A 20,632-nucleotide genomic window follows, 5' to 3' on the forward strand; every position below is an offset into this window, starting at 1 on the left:
AGGAACATATCGAACTTGTCACCCCTCCCTCACCTGGGAAAGGAGGCTAAGGCAATTGCTTGTGAATTGCTGTGCTGGTGTGCTAACTATGGGATGCCAACAAGAAGATAATTTGCTCGGTCTCGGCTGAGAGCCTTGAGCTTTCGTTGGATCTCAACTCAGGTGCATCCAGAAAAGGTGCAACATCGAACATGTAAAGGTCCCCTTGTGTGAAAGGTGACCTTTAAGGAGGGGAAACTGTACGGGGAGACTTTGGCAAACCAGTAAAGTGCCTGAAACCAATATGGTTTATTGCTAAAAGCAGCCAAGTCAGCAGGCTGCAAATTGGCCAACTCAGCAGGCTTAGCTTAACTAAGGCAGGAGGGAAGGGGGGGTCTTTGGGTGCCACAGAGAGGGCAGCTTGACCCCGTGTCCTTCCTGATAAGAACTGTGCGGAAGTGGCTGATACATGCATTTTAGAAGAGCAGGATGTGCCCCAGGAATGTCTATTGGGGGCCTCACGGCTGCAAACTCTGGAAAAACCCACACCTGGTTAATCAATAATCAGAAGGAACCTTTTGCTGGACCACTGAAACTGCTTGTAACAAGTTTTCTTTAAGGGACATGTCTAATGTATAAATAAGGGGGGAAAGTTTGAGGTAGTTGGACTCTTTTTGGACTCTCCATCTGGATACATCTTGCAGTACCCACCAGCAGATGGAAGATTTGGCCACCGGAAGCCTGCTGCTGTGCCACCCGAGAGCCACACTCAGCTTTAGTAATTATCAAGCATTGGGGGTGTTTTACTAACATTTTGTGGACATGTGTAAGTGCTTGAGACTACATAAAGTTTAGCTTTAAGTGAAAGCACTTTTGCATTATCCTGTTTGTGCCAGCCATCTATCGGTCAGACAGCCGTGTCTCCCCTGATTTATTTCCTGACACCACCTCGCATAGAGTAAAAGTTAACAAGAGCTTTGGGTTGAAAGAACCCCGGGTAACAATGGGATCAGTGACAAAACATGGTGTAATAATCATAAATGTACAGCAAGCACCACAGAATTAATAGGTGCATTGTCAGTGTTCTATTCATAGATATGTACCAAGCACCACACAATTCCTAACAGGCTCCCAAACAGCAGGGCCAGATAGAGCACAGTACACCGAACACATTACTGTGGCTCACTCTTAAAGTCCTCTTTAGCCTCCCTGAGCCATACAACTCTTCTGACAGCCCTTGTATGTGGCTATTCAAACTCAGCAGAAAGACACTCCACCTCCATGCTGGCGGCAACTTTTCCCCTTTGCTTCACAAATATTATGCGGGACACAGCATACAGCTATTGCCATTATGATATTTTTCTCCCGGAGATCCAATCTCGTGAGTAAACAATGTCAGTGCCCCTTCAATCTACACAAAATACACCGAACTCTCACTCTGCATCAGCTAAGCCAATAGCTCAATCTTTTCCTTGCTGTGGTGGCCAGTGTACGGCTTCATGAGCCAGGGGAGTATGAGGTAGGCTGGGTTCCCCATGATCACTACTGGCATTTCAGCATCGCTACTGGTAATCCGCTGGTCAGGAAAGAAAGTCCCTGATTGTACCTTTTAAACAGCGTTGTGTTCTTAGAGATGTGAGTGTCATGCACCTTCCCTGACCAGTCAACACTGATGTTGCTGAAGCATCATCAGTGATCCGCCAGCATTTGCATTAACCATAGAAATGCATTAACCATAATTTGCATTAACCATAGCCCTTTCTGTTGATGTACTCTGTGGTCAGGTGCTCTCGGCCAACATTTACAGGTGCTCCATGAATGCCACCAGCAATCTTTAATTGGTTCTTGCTATGCACAGCAATCTGTCCTCCAGAAAATCATTATGCTCTCTGTGGCTCTGCAAATACCAGAGGACCATGCACCCTGTGTTTGCAACGCTTATGACGATAGTGCAGAGCTGTACAGGCTCCAGGCTTCTGCCAGAGATAGCAGACAGCAACAAGTCCTCTGCAAATTTGTGGGACTTTGAAAATTATGGGATAGAGATAGTATTATGGGATGAAGAAAGGTGCATATTGGGAACCTGTCTTTCCAGTCCAAGACATCCCTTAACAACTCGTTTCTGCCCCATTACACATTGCCAAAACAGAGAGTGCTGGATGGTGGTGAGTTGAAAACTGGTATAACTACACATAGTGCACCATACTGTGCACTGAAACAAGGACTTCTGCAGTGCCGATACAAGGGAGCCAAGTATGCACACGCACAAGCAATCTACCAACTGCAGTGGCCTTATGCCAACAGAACTTGCACCAGCAAAAGTTTGTAGTATAGACTTGCCCATAGCATAAGGCAGTGAATGTAATTAAAAGCATGTAATTTGCTTTCTGAACTGAAAATTTAAAAAACCCTAATAACCTATTTTATTGTATGTTTGTGTTAAGGCATAGACTAATTTAAACCTCTTAAAATGTTATATTTTGACTATGTTTGGATCTAATGATTATTCTCTTTTGGACCATGCTGGTCCCCTCTATTCAAAACAGATAAGTTTAACTGAGGCTTTATTTCCTCATGTAAATGGCTGTAACCTTTACAGACACAGTTTTACTCCAACAGTTCATATATACAAAACTGTATTTTAATGACTGCATTTGTTTATTTGGTCCATTTGACTCACTTTGTTCATCGTTTCCCCTATAAAATCAGACAACAGCTCAAGATATCCTACAAACTGGGGTACTAAGAAATGTTTTTTAAATTATTTTTTTTTCAATCAGGATAGCCTATTTAAAGGTTACTCTGCCAGAAAATGGATTTTGTTTAAAATAGTCAGTTACAAAAATCCACTTTCTCATTGTCCCTCATTGACCATTTTATGTGCAGACTTCAAACAACAAATGTGACAAAATGCTGCTGACAATCTCCACTAATTGACACCAAGTGCTTAAAATGTCTCTGGAATCACAACCTCCTATTTCGTTCTCATACATCATAATGTATTGAGACATGTAGAAGTTCAGTACAAAAGAAGTTGTACAGCACTTTTTAAAACCTCCTTCACCAAACTCATGGCAGATTTCCACTTTGGGGAAATTTATTTTTTCCTCTATTTTCTTACATGTACTTTTTCGCAACATCCTTAAAGTAGTTCAAAGCCATGACATTAATCAGTTATCTTCACTATTTAAGAACAGGAGAAATCAATTTACCTGAATGCCATCAAGCAACTTGCTCATGCACCAGTAACTGTCAGCTTCAATGTTCTGCAGTACTTCTTCAGGCAGACTGGAAACATCAAAATTTTCCACTTCTTCTTCTGCTTGTGGAAAAAGAGGAAAAAGACAAGTCAATGAAGTGCACAGAATAAATAAAGCAAGGTTGACAAAAATAATTGATAACAAAGACAGCCACCTTGTATTCACAATCTTCAAAACGCGTTCTTTAACAGGGACTAAATGCATCATTTATTGCTCAACTGTGTCATTTACAGGTTCTAAATGTTAATGAATATTTAATTTATTGCAGACTGTGAAAATCCTGAATCATGTCCAATTAACTAGAATTCATATACAATAAATTATATAATTCTAGACATTTCACACCTGAGAGAGGAGTACCAAGAGCAATAAAAATAGTCTTCTAAAATATATAAACTTTTTTTTTAACAGATTACTCTGCAAAGATGTTTTGTGTATGGGGGTGTGCACGTGCACACGTGTATTACTTTGTTTTTTCTTTTTTTAAAGAAAATAACTATTAAAAATATTCTTTCAAGGCACGGATTGTCTCTTTTCAGTGTTGGTACAGTGCCCAACACAAATGGCCCGAATCCCAGTTGGGGACTTTGAACACTACAATAATGTAAATATTTTGAATAAAAAAATATGAATGAATAAAAATTCTAATAATGTGCTCAATGCATCCCAAACAGCGACAGTAAGAAGATGTGCATTCAGCACAAATATACACCCAAAGCATATTTTTTAAAGTTCCCAAAGTCACACTGGCTGGCTACAACCCACTATGATGCCCTAGATATGCATTAAACAATCATAGTGATGTGAAAATTGTGCTCCCTAAGCTATTTCCTGTAATTTTTAAACTGGAGAGTTTGAATAGAATACAGTGGGCACCACCTCCCCAACAGCCGCCCACCACTTCCCTGCAGCCTAAGAAACAGCTGGTAGCGCTCTAAGTAGTTGGTGTCTCTTCCCTTCCCTGCCGCAGCTGAGCAATAGTTCCCCAGCTAGCTACCTGCCACATCACAGGAGGGTCAATAGCTCCGGTTGTCCCACTGTCTGCCAGGCTAAAGGAGCTAGAACTGGTTGGAAATTTTTCCACCAAAACTTTGCTAGAAAATGCTGAGTCATCAAAACAAACTTTTAGGGGAAAATCATCCTTTTTGACAAAACTTTCATAGGGAAGTTTTCTCAGGATCCATGATAGAATTTCTGGTCTAAACCGCAGGGAGAGCAAGAGACTGCAGTTCAGAGGTTAGCTACCTCAGATGTAACACGCCCCGTTTCAAGTCCCTGCTCTTAATGAGGAGTCTCCCTCAGCCCAGATGAGTTCCCTGTCCACCAGGGTACAGTGTCAGTCTCTCTCTGGCCCAATGAATATTTGATTATTTATAAAAGTGGAACAGCTACAACAGGATAAAGGGAGAGGGGTGGGAGAGAGAGAGATCCTACAGCCCGGTTATTAGGTTATTACTGGGATGTGGGAACTCCTGCTTGGCCTGATTCAGAGGATGGACTTGAAACTGGGTCACCCACATGCAAGGTGAGTCCTTAACCACTGGGCTACTCTGAGCTATTCTGGAGTGGGTCTCTCTCTTTTTCATGAATTTTTTTTTTAAATGTCTCATTTGTGCTCCGCGTCAAAAATGTGCTCCGCGTCAAAAACGTGGCAAAACCTCAACATTTTCTGCAATATGGAATTTTTGTTTTCCAGCCAGTCCTACTGGGAGCCCTGAGGTGAGCAGGATATGAGCTGCCTAAGTCAAGGTGTGTGGCCTAGCAAAGTATGAATCTCCCCCTTTGCATGGCCACAAAGCAGCATTAATTGAGAAACTGAGAATCTACAGTAGATTATAACTCCCTGATACTCTGGCCCATACCCGCAGCAAGTTACAGCAGTTTGGGTGCTGCTCTAATTTGTCCCAGCTGGCTGTAGTGGCCAAAGAACTATATGCCAGCTTGGAATAGCCAAGCTTGGGATAGCTGCACTCCAACCACTTCCCCTTGGTCCCTACTATGCCCGCTGCACGAGAGGCTGTTGGCAGGAAGACAGTTGTAACTGAGAAATCCCCAACAGGGAACTCATGAACTATTTCAAGGGACACAAAGGGAGTAGAGTTTCACACAGGGAGCAGAATGAGACTGAGAATCTGACCCAAAGCGCTAATTGTGGTCCCTTGAGCTTTTTGGAAATAAGGTTTGGCTCTCATGCTGACAACGTTGGATATCACTGCATCATCCCAGGTAACACTACAGAATGGAAACAACCCATACCAGTGAGATGAAAATAAATCTGTAGTTAAAAAGCAATCATTTGGAGGCAAACATCATACATTTTCCTACAAAACAAAAGATCTGTTAAGTCTGGTATAGCACAACTAGTGGGTTAGGCTGCAAGGAGTCACCGGTTAGGTGCAGCCATCGGATGTGTACACTATTCCTATTGCCACCATCCATAGGCTCCAACTCCATGGGTGCTCCAGGGCTGGAGGACCCATGGAAAAAAAATAGTGGGTGCTCAGCACCCACCAGCAGCCCTGCCAATCAGCTCCTCCCCCTCTCCCCCAGCACCTCCTGCCTGACAGTGATCAGCTCCGTACAGGAGGTACTGGGGGGGAGGAGCAGGGGCAGCACCCTGGGGAAATCACAAAGTCGGCACCCCTGCCACCATCCCCCAGACCTGCTCTACCCCTGCTTCCTAATTACAGGGCTGTTCTTAAGTCCTCTACCTGGCAGGTTTACAGTTACTTTTCACCATGCAGGCAGGGAAAGAAAAAAATGAAGGAAGAAAGAAGCCCTCTTCCAAATACACCCACCCATCCATTTGATCCACAACCAACGTAATAGCCAAAAAAAGAGTGCAAATCCTACAATCCTTTCTACACAGAAACCAGGTGTCAGGGGGATGGGGGGAAGGGGGGAGTAATATGGCCACACAAATCTGGAAGTTACGAAGATGAAATGCCTTCTGGCCTAGCCAAACATATTCCTGGGAAAGAGGATGTATCCATTGCCTCATCCAGAAGCAAAGACCAGAGATCTCCCTCAAGAGCACTCCAAAAGAAATAGAGTAGCTAGCTCTCTAAATCACAAAACATTGAAATTTGTCATTAGGATCTCTCAGAACTGCAGTGAAGAGGAATACCTCTGGTGCTAGCCAAGTTTCTGTACCTTTTTCCCAACTCCCCATCCCCTTTACCAGTATTCCAGGAAGTATAATAATGAAAAATAATGGGTAGGCCCATTAATACCGACTGGCAGTTATTTATATATTCTATAAGTGTACCTAACAATCCTCTACCACAAGCTGCTTTAGAACATAGCTCCCCCTCAATCCTAATAAACTACAGTAAAACATACAAGGATTTCATTCTATGGGCAAAATCAGAAGCGAGAAAAGAATTTTTCTTCAGAAGTTAAATCCATGATTACTGACACTAGTCAGCAGTGTTTATCTGACTCTACCAATAACCAGAAGCAGCACTGGTGGGTCCAGGTACCAAAAATAATTAATCAGCCAAGCATCATACTATAGACCAGCGGTAGGCAAACTACGGTCAGCAGGCCATATCCGGCCCGCAGGACCATCCTGCCCAGTCCTTGAGCTCCCAGCCCGGGAGGCTAGCCCCCAGCCCCTCCCCCACAGCCTCAGCTCGCCATGCCATCAACACTCTGGGTGGTGGGGCTGCGAGCTCCTGCCAAGCAGTGTGGCTGTGAGAGCCGCTGGTGTAGTGAATTAAATTGCTCTCCGTAGGAATGTGCTACTTACGGTGTACTACTTATGGCTGCCAGTCCTGGTGCTCTGAGAGGCATGGTAACAGGGAGGAGAGCGGGGGATTTGGAGCGGTTGGATAGGCGTGAGAGTCCCAGGGGGCCTGTCAGGGGCAGGGGTGTGGATAGGGGTCGGGGCCATCAGGGAACAGGGGGGGGTTGGATGGGGGTGGGGTCCTGGGGGGGTGGTAAGGGGACAAGGAGCAAGGGGGGTTGGATGTGTTCGGGGGTTCTGAGGGAGGCAGCCAGGGAGCAGGTGGAGGCCAGGCCTTTTTGGGGAGGCATGGCCTTCCCTATCCGGCCCTCCATACAGTTTCGGAACCCCAACATGGCCCTCAGGCCAAAAAGTTTGCCCGCCCCTGCTATAGACAGTATGCAATGTCTATAGAGGGGCAGCTGTAATGTAAAGTGCTGTACTGCCTGCTGCTTCCAGGGCCTACGGGGCTGAGCCGGAATTTCTTCAATCTTCCTCAAGTCCCTGACAGCAAATAACACAGGAGCAGAGGCAGGTTTCAAGCTTCTGATGGGCAGTTTCATATAACCCCAGGACAGGCAAAGCAGGAGTCACACCACAACTGTACCTGTTCTCTGCAGCTACAAACAAGGGTTTCAAAGGAGCTGGATAGTTCCTCTTTCTTACTTTCTCTCCTACTGCTCCAGGTCTGTGAAAGCAGGTAAGTGGAGGCAATGGGAATCTGGTGATGGATTGAGGAAGTCTGGGGGAAAGGTGGGGAAGAGGACCATCAGCATAGCAAAGAGGAACATTCGAGCAATAGGAGCAGTTCAGAACCTGGGGAGAAATCTGAAGGTAGTACTGAGGTTGAGTGTGGGGAAGGAGACTAACCTTAGGAAAGCATCATTTACAATTAGATTGTAAATTCTGTAGATTCGGTAAGAGTTTTGTTTGTTTCATATCTTTTCTGCATTTTCTGTTTATTTTAATTTAATGTGGTCACATTCTGGAGCTTTTTTAAAAAAGGCTAACGAAAAGAAGTATTTGAGTAATGTGAAAGAAGAGAAGGAGGAGGTCTGACACACAAAGGATAAAAGTTGTTTCAGGGAAAGTGGATAGAGCGAATAAAAAGAAAACGACAAATTAATCTGGTTCTCTCATACATATGATATAACTCCACACATTGGAGGGCACTCCTGCTAAAGGCAACAGCAAATAGTTTACATTTTAAGTGAGATTTGTTTAATCTAAGGTAATTATGATTATTTTTAAGGTTAAGATTCTGTCATGAGTATTTTTAGTAAAAGTCAGGGACAGGTCGCGGGCAATAAACAAAACTTCACAGAAGCCCGCAACCTGTCCCTGCACTGGAGGCTGACTGCCAGCAGCTGCTCCAGCCCCGCCACCGCTCCTGAGGGTAGGGGCTGATACTGCTGCTCCTCCAGCCCCAGGGGTCCTGACCCAAACCCAGCCACTGCTTCAGCCCTGGGGCTGCTGCTCTGCCAGCCCTGGGGTGACAGCTGTTCCAGCCCTGCCCCAGAAAAAGTCACACAGTCCGTGACCTCCATAACAGAATTGTATCCTTAATTATTGTTGAGGCATGGTGAATATTGCATGAAGATGGACAAACAAGACAAACCTCACTTAAATTGTAAACTCTTTGGGGGCAAGGACCATCTTTTTGCTCTGTGTTTTAAACAGCATCTAATGCAGTGCGGTCCTAGCCCACACTGGGGTTCCTAGGTGCTACTACAATACAAATAATTAATAACTATCACAAATATTCCTAAACCCACCCTTTATCCATGATAAAGGCATGTTTTAATCATTCTGGAAGTGCCTCAAACAGACAAATACTTTAAAGTGAGCTGCAAAAGAAAAAAGTGAGTGTGTGTACTTTTTGCATCTTTCTAGTGGACTAAGAAGGCACAGCAAATTTCCAAACATTAAAAAACCCTTTGTTTTCTCTGCTTGTTCTTTACATTAAATATGCGAGTGTTGTATACACTGTTTTTCCTGAAAGACTCTGTGCACTGCTGGAGGAAACATTCATGACATCAAGAAACTGAAAAAGGGAAAAGGGAAGAGTTCTAAGAAAGCAAAATAAAATGGGAGAGAAGCAGAAGGATTATTACTTCAAAAGAATATGAATCAAAGTCCTATTTCATTTTAAACCTTTTTTAAGTTTCCTATCAGAAAACAAAGACAACTTTCAAATAGTATTTGTAGGATGCCTGGTTTAAATTTGTAAGCAATGAGTTCAATTCATAATAAATAATAATAATATAAGGATTAAATAATGTGTGGATGGAAAAAAGCAACAGACAAGTGTGCATTTGTATCAGTATGTGGGGGGGGGGGGAAATCACTGTATAAAAATTCCCAATTATAATGTCTCACAGCAATGTTTCTCATTTTCTTCAGTTTCCTGTGGAGATTTTCATCATGTTATCTATGTAAGTGTAGAAGACAGCAAAATAGATGCCTGAAGAAAACCTGCTGGGACATGGAGTTAAGTGACATGCTGATCTGAGTGTGTATGTTACTGCAAGTATTGCTATTAGCTGCTGTTTACTCCCTCCCAGTGTATTACCCTATGCTTGTGAAACTGTCCTCTGAGTGAAAGTCCGTAACTCATTTAGGAAAACTAACTAAATGCACACTCCACAGGCAGCAACATGACAAAATGAAAGGAAATTAATTATAGCTTGTTACACGTACATTTGCCTGATGATCCTATCAAATAAATAGGTTAAACAGATGTGATTGTATTCAAATTCCTCAGATTTAAGAATGAGTGTCAGATTGAGATTAAGACCACTCATCCTCTTTTTGGTGGGTCTGTTTAACTGTTATAATTAAATTCATATTAGTTTCCTCACTCTCTGCCTTTTAAAAGTACTTATTGATTGCTGGAAGAGGAACCCCCACAGTTTTCAACAGAGATTAAGTAGATCTACCATGGCAGCAAGAATAATGCATTAGCACCTGCTGCATGAGAGGGGCAGTTTTTGGCTGTTTTGTTTTTAATAGGCCACTACTATTGTGAAAAGTTTGTGAATATGCACAGCCAGAATTGGATGTGGAGGACAAGACCTAGACTCTTAATTGTTCCAAAGGGAGATAAATTCCCATTATATCCTGAAAACCCCAAGACAAGCAAAATTGTGCAGTGAGCAATCTACAAGGAGGGCTTTAGTGTTGGAGGGGCCTTGTTAAGTACTGAAAAGTTAATGAAGTATCACAGGATTGATCTCAGGCTCTCCCAGTGCTGCTTACCCAATGCCAACAACTGACAGTAGGTCTCTTAGCACTGGTCTACACTACTAACTTATGTCGGTATAACATCATTCAGGGGTGTGGAAAAATCTGTTCCCCTGAGCAATACAGCTATACCAGCCTAATTCCCGATACAGAGAGCACTATGTCGATGGGAGGGCTTCTCTTCTTGACACAGCTACACCCCGTCGAGAGGCAGGAGTACCTCAGCCGACAGGAGAAATTCTCCCATCAGCAAAGGTGGCATCTTCACTGAGTGGTACAGTAGTGCAGCTGCGCCGCTGCAGTGATGTAAGTGTAGACAAGCCCTTAAAGAACCAACTACAGTTACTTGCATTCCCTACGCCAGTGGTTCTCAAAGCCAGTCTGCCGCTTGTTCAGGGAAAGCCCCTAGAGTGCCGGACCGGTTTGTTAACCTGCCGCGTCCGCAGGTTCGGCCGATCGCAGCTCCCACTGGCCGCCTTTCGCCGCTCCAGGCCAATGGGGGCTGCGGGAAGTGGCATGGGCCAAGGAACGTGCTGGCCGCCCTTCCCTCTTTGGTACCTCTGACCTAAAGGACAAGGCAGTTTACTTTGGAATATGTGCTAACTAATTATGCTAAACTATCTGTTTAATCTTGTATTTAGCTGTGACGCTCTGGTTACCTTTCCCATGCCTGAAGAAGAGCTCTGTGTAGCTTGAAAGCTTGTCTCTCTCAACAAAAGAAATCGGTGGAATAAAAGATATTGCCTCACCCACCTTGTCTCAGGAGAGGGCGGACAGTGCAGTGTGCCGGAGTCACCCTGCAGGTAGTAGCCAAAGCTGCTGAAACCCAGAGCATGGGTAGTGTGTTGCTGACAGGCTGCTAGCATCAGAGTTACGGGGCCAGGGCTGTAGCTACACACAGTCACTCATGGTGTGACCTGTATGCTGCCTGGCTATTTCTGAGCAGGCCAGGTTGGGAGCTACAACAGCAAAGCATTGAGAGGCACCAAAGGTTTCGGGGCAGGTGGTAATACAATCCCTCACTGGTCTGGATTGCATCCCAGAATGGGTAGGTAATTCAAAGTTTGGGGCCCTGTGGGTGTTCCAGTTGAGAGCAGAAGTAGGTGATGCTCAAGTATTTCTTTGCTGCAGTTTTGTTTAATTACAAAAAACATGCAAAGTCCTTTGTCTCTGAAAGCAGAAGGAATCCAATCACGGGAAACTGCTTCTTTTGCTCACAGCACCAAGCGCAGTCTTTTCCAGCCTGCACCCCGACCCAAAAAACCTCTCCTGGTTTCTTCCAGGGTCAGCCACATACTTTCAGCTGCTCTTCAGCCTGTCTCTCTCACTCAGTCTGTTCTCAGCTTCTGTGTGTTCTCGCCATTCCCTCCTTCTGGTACTAGTATCTGGGCAGACCGTTAGGCTGTGTTTTAGGTGTGGTCCCTTATAACCAACTTAAATGGGAAATTCATTCACACATTAATTTAAAAAGGCTTTAATTCAAACCACAACAAGGAATCACCCAGCTCATAACAGGTATGTCAAAGCGGGCAAATACTACTACTGTACACTTTGGATATTCATGTCTCAGTACCTCAATTTCCCATTTTTAAGTACATTTCCCCACATGTAGCTTATTAGCATTTCTGAGAGATAGTCAAAAACATTGAGGGGAGATTACCCTTCTGTTTAGCTTGCAATATGTTAGTCAAGAGAGATTATCTATTTTTAAAATGTGATTATTGTCTCAAAGTAAAGACAAACTAATACATTCCTTTCTAGCCACCTAGAACAGTTAATAAATTGGCGAAAGGGACATTTCTGAACTGAATGCAAATACATTCGTGACATTATATAAAGTGTTGTCCTGAAAAAGATTAAATGCAAATGTTCCTGGTAAATGGGCAATGGTACCAGATATGCTTCTTAAACTATTTAAGGAGATCTCCCAATGCTCTAATGATTGTTGTTATACAATGACTAGAGTTCAAGACGAGACACAACATTTATACTCCCTCCGGCTGGGAGAAATTGAGAGTACTTGAAAGGTCATACACCAGTTTTCGTAAGTAGTAGAAGTCCCTCCTCTAGGCCACTCAAAGTAATTACACTTGCAGTGACTTTGGAAAAAGCCACTTGCCTTGTCCTTCAGGTCAGAGGGTAATTTCACAAACTAATACACTTTTTAAAAACCAAACTAACAAGCCTGATGGAAAACTAGGAACAAGAGAAAAGTCATCGTAGATAGTCTGCACAGGATATAAGAAAAGGAAGGTGGCACAGAATCAGGACATCACCCACTTACTCATCATTACTCTGTGCCTTGATATCAAGCCAAAAAAGTGATACTACAACCTGAGACTCTGCCATTAAAGAAAAGCAAACCCCTGGAACACACAATAGAAACCTACCCAAATCCCAGGCATGAATGGCACGAGGAAGTCACCTAAGGAAATCAAACAAACACTCAGCATCTTGGAAATGTGGTATGTCTCACACACTTCTGCAGAGCAAAACCAAAAGAACTGAATGAGCACAGATGCATAACTAGAACGCGAAGACATTTGTTAATAACGTCAACGTTATCTCAGATGAGGAATCTATCACCAAGATTTGGTTAGATGATGCCATAAGGTCACAGCTAACCTATATGTCCTAATATATCAAATATATTAATATATCAAAATCCTACGTCAGATAAGGAAGGTACAGTAGCCATAACCTTCTCACCCAACTTCCAGTATAAAAGGAGCCACTTCCCAAAAATACAGACATTAAAGGGAGTCCACCTTCTTATGTAAAAGTAGGGATGGAAACAAAACAGGAATACTCTGATAAAGAGGTCAAATCATATATGGCAGATTTCTAATTTGTCAATCTCTAAGGTGCCACAAGTACTCCTTTTCTTTTTGCGAATACAGACTAACACGGCTGCTACTCTGAAACCTACCCAGAAGAGAACATCTACAAAATTTTGTAATGGAATCCTCAAGAGTCTTTACCCTCCTTCTTTACTACCCATGTAGGCAACAATGCTGTCACCTAGCTAGCAATATTTAGACAATAGCAAGATTTTAGTTGATATTACAGCCACAGGTTGCTCACAGGTCATACTTGGCCCAATCACCCACCCAGCCAGCCCCACACATACACCAGATCTTATCTTAAGCACAGCCTTAGACCTCAGAAATCTGGGAAAACATCTCTATTCTTCCAGATAGATCACCACTATTTAAAAACAGAGGCAAAAGGGATATACAACAAATTTAGCACTTTGGGTCGTTTGTTATCATGTCACCTTGCTGAGCCACTAGCCATTGCAGCTTTTGTGGAAGGCTTAAAGTACCTGTGTGATAGCAAAATATGCAGATTTTAGGAAGAGTTATAATTGGTGCATGTAAACAACTTGAAGCGTCTTTTTAAGAAAATGGATACCAGCGCATTTCTACAGAAAGAAAAGATAAACACAACTGGACTAAAACAAATAAGGAATTAAATAATAAAATGTTAGTTGCAGCAATATCTCTAAAGCCCATTATAGAATACATACTGCACAATGTTATTACATGTCCTTTGGAGCTGAAGACAGTAAGTATTTAGCTACAGAATGTGGATTTTACATATCAGCTGACAGAGGAGGTAATGTGTTTAATCTCCCAAGAAGAAAACATGCAAGATGGATCATCGTTCAACAGTCCGTACCAAACGACTGATGAAATTACACTGGCACTTGCACAACTACAAGAAGCCAAGAAATGATTTTGCACCAGAAGTTACAGTACACAGGGATAAAGATTTTAAAAGCGTGAAGGCACCAGTCCAGAAGTACAGGAAAAAATCCAGGATTGATACTGAAAAGGAGAGGACAGAAAAAGAAGTCATGGGGAATATTTTATGTCCCTGTGCATTGCAAATCTACTACTTACACCTAGTAGGCATAACAACATAGATACTATATTTTGACTATACCTCATATAGAGAAGGATGTGAGTATCTTTTAAAAAGTAAACATGATAATAGAAATGAGAAATACAGAGCTGGTGGGGACCTCAAGCAGGCATCTAGTCCATGCCCCATGATAGTGGTAATCAGGCAATTCATAACCCTCAAAGTACAGCTCTTTGTCCACATGCATCTCACCAGAGGCAATTCTCTAAATGGGTACTACTAGATACGTTCAAGCAGGTTCAGCCATGGAGTTTCCTCGCCATGAGATGGAACGACTCCAGGCTGGGGTGCTGTAGTTGATCGTGGTCCTGCGTGATGAGGTCTGGGAGCATAGGAAGGGCTACTGACCAGTCCACTGATAGATTCAGCAGTGCAGTGAACCAGGGTTGTTGGGGCCATGCTGGTGCTATGAGGATCACCGAAGCCCTGTCCTGCCGGACCTTGAGGAGGACCTTGTGTATGAAAGGGAAGGGCCGGAACACATATAGCAGGTGACCCGTCCATGGAAGTGAAAAGCGTCCGCTATGGAGCCAGTGGTTCTGAAAGGAGCAGACCAGCTGGTGCTTTCTGTTGCTCTGCCTCACAAACAAGTCCATGTGAGGATAGCCCCACCTCTGGAAGATGGGAAGGGCAATGTCTGCTCTGAGTGACCACTCGTGAGTGTTGAACAAGCGGCTGAGGTGGTCCGCTAGTTCGTTCTGTGCTCCAGGCCTGTAGCTGGATGGAATGTGTGATGCAGAAGTCCCACAGTCAGAGAGCTTCCTGACCCCGGGGAGAGGAGCAAGCACCACCCTGTTTGTTTATATAGAACACTGCTGTGGTGTTGTCTCTCATCACTGAGACACACTTGCCCTGAAGATGAATCTGGAACATCTGGCAATCCAGGCAAACTGCTCTCAGCTCTCTGACATTGATATGTAGCAACAGTTCTGGTTGTGACCACAGGCCTTGAGTTCTGATAGTAACCAAGTGCACTCCCCAGCCCATCTCCAATGTGTCTGTGACCAGTGACAGGGAGGACTGAGGCTTGGCGAAGAGCACTCCCACATAGACCACCTGAGGTTGTAGCCACCAGCTGAGGGACTCAAGAACTGGGGGGCGAGAGGGTAACCGATCTGTCCAGAGAGTCCTGGCTGGGTCTGTATACCTTCGCCAACCAAGCCTAGAGGGGACAAAGGCACAATGTGGCGTGTTGTACTACATACGTGCAGACCAACATATGCCCCAGATGCTTCATGCAGTTTCTGGCCGTAGTTGTTGGAAACAGGCAGAGGCTCTCGATGATGCCCCTGATGCTTTGGAACTGGGACTCAGGCAGGGAAGCTCTGGCTTGAGTGGAATCCAGGAGAGCCCCAATAAATTCTATTTTTGGGGTTGGGGGTAGGGTAGACTTGGGCACATTCAGAATGAGTCCCAGCCTGCTGAAAGTGGTGCGTACCAATGCCACGTGCTCGAGAACCACCCTTGATGAGCCAGTCATCCAGGTAGGGGAAAACCTGTACCCAGCGTTTGCGCAGGAAGGCTGCCACAACTGCCATGCATTTTGTGAACATGTAAGGGGCCGCTGAAAGCCCGAATGGGAGTACAGTGAACTGGTAGTATCAGCCGCTGACCACGAATCTCAGGAATCATCTGTGCGCCGGAATAATCAACAGATGGAAGTACGCGTCCTTCAGGTCAAGGGCGGCGTACCAGTCCCCTGGATCCAGGGAAGGAATGATGTTGGCCAGAGACACCATATGAAACTTCAGCTTTCTTATACATGTTGAGGTTTTGCAGATCCAGGATAGGCCTGAGTCCACCTTTGGCACTGGGGATGAGGAAATATCAGGAGTAGAATCCCTTGCCCCTGAACTACTGAGGAAACTCCTCTATCGCCCCTAGAGTGAGAAGCGATTGCACCTCCTGTAGAAGGAGTTGCTCGTGATAAGGGTCCTTGAAGAGGGACCGGGAAGGTGAGTAGGAGGGCGCAAAGGCACAGAATTGGATAGAATATCCCACCCCTAACGTGGTCAGGATCCAGTGATCTGAAGTAATCTGGCCCCAGGCATGGTAGAAGTGGGACAGACGACTGACAAAGCGAAGGAAAGGATCCGAGACTTGGGGGCTCCGTCCTCAGGCGCACTTTCAAAAGTTTGGCTTCAAGCCAGGGGGCTGCTTGGAGGAGCCCAGGGCTGAGGACAACTGCGGAGGACGCCTCCTGTTGTTTCTGCCCCTCCGTTGATTATAGTCCTGCCTAGGGGGCCCTGGATAGAAGTGTGAGGGGGCTGGGGCTTTAAGGGCTTTCTCTGGGGTGCTGGTGCGTGAATTCCCAGAGACTTGAGGGTTATTCGTGAGTCCTTGAGAATGTGCAGTCTCAAGTCTGTCTTATCAGCCAACAGCCCCGCACCATCAAATGGAAGGTTCTGTATTGTATTCTGGATCTCTGCCGGGAGTCCTAAAACCTGTAGTCAGGAGCTACACTTCATTGTAATGGCCGTAGCCATAGTCCATGCCACCAGACTTCAAAGCAGCTTGGAGGGAGGTTCTAGCCACCACTATGCCCTGCTCTAGGATTGCAGGACATTCCTGTTGTGACTCAGATGGAAGCAGTTCCTGAAACTTGGAGAGGGCGTTCCAAGTTGTATGTGTAGCAGCTAAGTACCACCTGCTGGTTGGAAATTCAAAGCTGGAGCCCCTCAGTCAAGTATACCTTTTGACTGAAGAGGTCCATCTTCTTGGCTTCCCTATTTTTAGGGGCAGGACCCGGGTGCCCCTGCCGCTCCCCGTGGTTTGCAGCATCAACCACCAAGGGCCCAGATTTGAGGTAGGTAAAGAGGTGCTCACACCTCTTTTGTGGGACAAATTACCACGCATAGGTGATATAGAGGCCAGGGTCTGCCACAGCAACTTCGTGGTGTTTTGTATAGTTTTTATAAGTGGCAGCACCACCTTGGAGGGGCAAGTATGTTGACCATTGGGTACAAGTCCTCCACAACCTCCTCAGTTTGCACATTGAGGTTCTGGGCCACCCTCCTAAGGAGGTCCTGGTGGGCTTTCATGTCCATTGCCAGGAGGGACGTAGTAGTGCCTGCTACTGCTTTGTCTGGCGAGGAAGAAGATGAGGCTTGAGGTGGGACAGGGTCTTTCTGCCCCTCCGGTTCCCTGGTGACCTCGGGGACATCCACCTGACGCTGCAACTGGTGGTGCGGGAGCCACAGGCGTTGGCAGCTCTGACAACGCACCAGATCCAGGAGGCCAGGGTCTGAACCCCATGGTGGGTTCTCGGGAGCCCTGAACATGTCGGGGGTGACCAATGTCGTGGGGGGGGAGGGAGGTATGAGCAAAGGAAACTACTGATGCCACCCTGGAACTATGCCCTAGGACCTGGTGATAGGCCCAAGGTGTCCAAAAGGGCCACTGTACCAGGCCCTGCCACCAAGGTGGCCAGAACACCATCGGTACTGAGAGGTCCTCTGCTGTATGGTACCGAGACTGGTGCTGGAATCTTGAGTGGTACCAGCTGTGTTGGGACACACACGACTCCGCCTCTGACTCAGAGGAATAGTCCGAGCAGGATAGGTGGTGCCACCATCGGTGCCACAGACAGTGCTGCTGACAGTGCCCAAAGTGGTGCAGCAGATGCACCAGACATCGGCACTGCAAGATGAGCCAGGGCTTGCGCCATCTGCAGCTGATCCAATGCCTGGGAACACAAGGCAGAGGACTGTGCTGTCATGGCAATCAAGTCCCACGCAACCTCGAAAGTATCTAGTGTGGAGTGAAGGTCCAGGTCCTCCTCCATCACCTCCCAGACCATGGAGTCCACTGACACCAGACTCGACGGACCTCCCCTTGAGGCCGGAGTCAATGGTGTCAGGACTGATGGACCAGGCATCAAGCATCCCAGCATGGGACGCACCACACTGGTGTCCTGTTTGCTCTTCTTGGCAGGTGATCGGCCCCTCTCCGCCTTTTTCTTCTTATGCAGCACCAGAGATTGTGGTTGTAGCCACACCAACGAGCTGGCCTTCCGCACGGGGGAGCAAAGCCGATGCTCCTTATGCGAGTCCTTCCGCAGTGCCAAGGTGTCCCACACCGAAGCAGCCGGTGACGCCTCTTCTGCTGGTTGAGACCAGAGAGTGGACTCCATTAAAAGGAGTTTCAGCTGATAGTCTCTCCCCCTTTTAGTTTTGGCTTGAAGCCTCTGAAAATACTACACTTGTCTTGCAAATGTTCCTCTTCTAGGCACTTCAGACAAGCGGCATGAGGATACCCTCTGGTCATAGGCTTACCACACCTATCACATGGCTTGAGCCCCTGGGCTGTGGCATGCTCCGGTGACCGGGAAAAACTTAGCGGGGGGGACGGACCACAACTTAAACTAACCAACTAAGAAACTTACTAACTACTATAATAATGATTAACAACTATGTACAGGAAAAACCACTAGGAAAGCACTTGCTAACGTAAGAGACAAGTTGCTCCAACGACCACCAGTGGTGGTAAGAAGGAACTGAGCAGGCAGGAGGTCGGCAAGGACCTATATACACCGCCATCAAGGCGCCACTCCAAGGGACTCCACAGCCAACCCAACAGGTACTGCTAAGGTAAAACCTTCCAACAATCGTGCAGGCAGCACGCACACACACCTATTGGAATGGACATAAGCAAGCACTTAAACAAGAATAACTTTTATTGGACTAACTTTCAGACATAACGTCCTCTCAACCTTAACTATAGCATCGCTACCACACCACACCATTACACTACACACTCCTTTCTAAGGAATACACTCAATCCTTAGCAATGTAGGAAAAGGCATTTGATTTACAAAAAAAAATAGGTCTCTTATAGTGAAAAAAATCCATTCAAAAACAAAGTCTGAAATGTCTATAAATGATTCTGTATAGCAGTGATCCACAAAATGGCCAAATAAAGTACTGATGGCAATCACAGCACACAATCCCATGGGTAGTGGAACTGAATGCAGTGCCGGTGGGGGTAGATGATGCTGTGGAAGGTTGAGTGTGACACTGGGTTTTGAATGGCTGATGTTAGCTGCAGTCTTTTCTTCCTACTCCAGTAAGTGTTCAAAGGGAAATAGAAGAATTCCCATCACTTGAGACGAAACTGGACAAAATTCTAAAAAGAGTACTGAAATGATCCTGTATGCACAGAGAAATGGACTCCAGCTTCTTTGGTTCTACTAAATGAACTAAATAAACTGTACTTACTCTTTCTACTGGATGAACAATATGCAATGTAGTAGGTTTTTTTAAAATCATATTTATCCAATAGTATAAAACAACTCCCCCTGAATCTTATAATTCACTATATGAAACACTACTAATTTTATAACATTTATATAAAAACTAAGAATGTTGGAGATAACTATATTTTTTAAAAACACATATTGTGGGTACTTCTGTCTATATAATTACCCACGTGTCTGCTACATGGGTACAATCAGTTAACTTAGTTCAGGGAGGTTCTCCAGGAAGCCAGACCGCGACTAACTTAATTTCTGATGCTTACTGCATAATACAGTGAATCCACTATTGGAAGTCTACCTCTTAGCAACAAGGTGTAAAATGTCCAACATCAGATAAAGAAACTCTGAAATGGTTACAAAGGCTGCCTGTGAACTCAGGGGTGGAGACAGTGACTAACAGTCAGACTCAGACAGAGGCAGCAAGGAGTGCAGACTGTCCCCCCCCCCAGCTCCAGTGCTGTGTGCGCTTACAACAAATAGGGCTACAGAAGGTGCAAGGAACAGTAAGGTAAGGCTTTTTGTTGTTTTAGCCCTTTCCCCCCACAGATGGTTATGGTTCCTATGGATAAATAAATAATACTTTGTTTTGAAAGGGCTGTTCAGTCTGACTGCATTTTCATACTGATCACAAGGGAAGGCTATAGCAGCAACCAAAACCCAGTTCGACTTGCTGAAGACTCAGCTGATGAAATGGAGTGCTGTAAGCTGAGGCCTAGTCTAAAAATGGGGTGATTTGAAGGATACCACCCTGAGAGAAGTACAGGCTCAGGAAGTACAGGGAGACTGAGAGGGTGAAAAGGTACACCTCTCCCTGAAACAGTAAAAATGTTCTAAATACAACATAAAAATGCAAGTAAAGCTACATAAAATAGGACTGAGTCAAGCAAAGGCTTTAAAAAGATGTGGTACGGTATACAAACAACCTTTTGAAAACAAGCTTTTTTTTAAAGACACTATTCCCCATATGCTCTTTGACAATTCCTAGTGTTATAGTAATTTCACTCAAGTACACCAACTACATATATTCTATTACCTATACGTAACTAATTAAAGCATCTTTGGATAAGCGAAAGTCAAATTAACAAACCATTTTTGTAATAATGAATCAAGAAATCATAAGTTGAATTTGAATTTCTCATAAGGAATAAAATACCATGCAACATTAGACTGTGTATTCCATTAGCTTAACTTAATTACACAACTCATTATATAACTACCAACGCCTCAATACAGTTACTAGAA

At 44.9% G+C, this 20,632-nt stretch overlaps 1 protein-coding gene across 6 annotated transcripts in view; it reads right to left on the reverse strand.

Moving 5' to 3' along the window:
* The window catches only part of TBC1D22A (TBC1 domain family member 22A), a 467,234-nt gene that overhangs the window by 276,742 nt on the left and 169,860 nt on the right, over positions 1-20,632 (reverse strand). For 5 of the 6 annotated variants that reach the window (XM_077834882.1, XM_077834908.1, XM_077834899.1 and 2 more), the window contains one exon: positions 3,192-3,301. In XM_077834882.1, coding sequence (XP_077691008.1) covers positions 3,192-3,301 — 110 coding nt within the window. The remainder of the gene's footprint in view (positions 1-3,191; positions 3,302-20,632) is intronic. The other variant, XM_077834891.1, reaches the window with a different exon arrangement.

This window comes from Eretmochelys imbricata, chromosome 1 (assembly GCF_965152235.1).
Source record: "Eretmochelys imbricata isolate rEreImb1 chromosome 1, rEreImb1.hap1, whole genome shotgun sequence".
Taxonomy (NCBI): domain Eukaryota; kingdom Metazoa; phylum Chordata; order Testudines; family Cheloniidae; genus Eretmochelys; species Eretmochelys imbricata.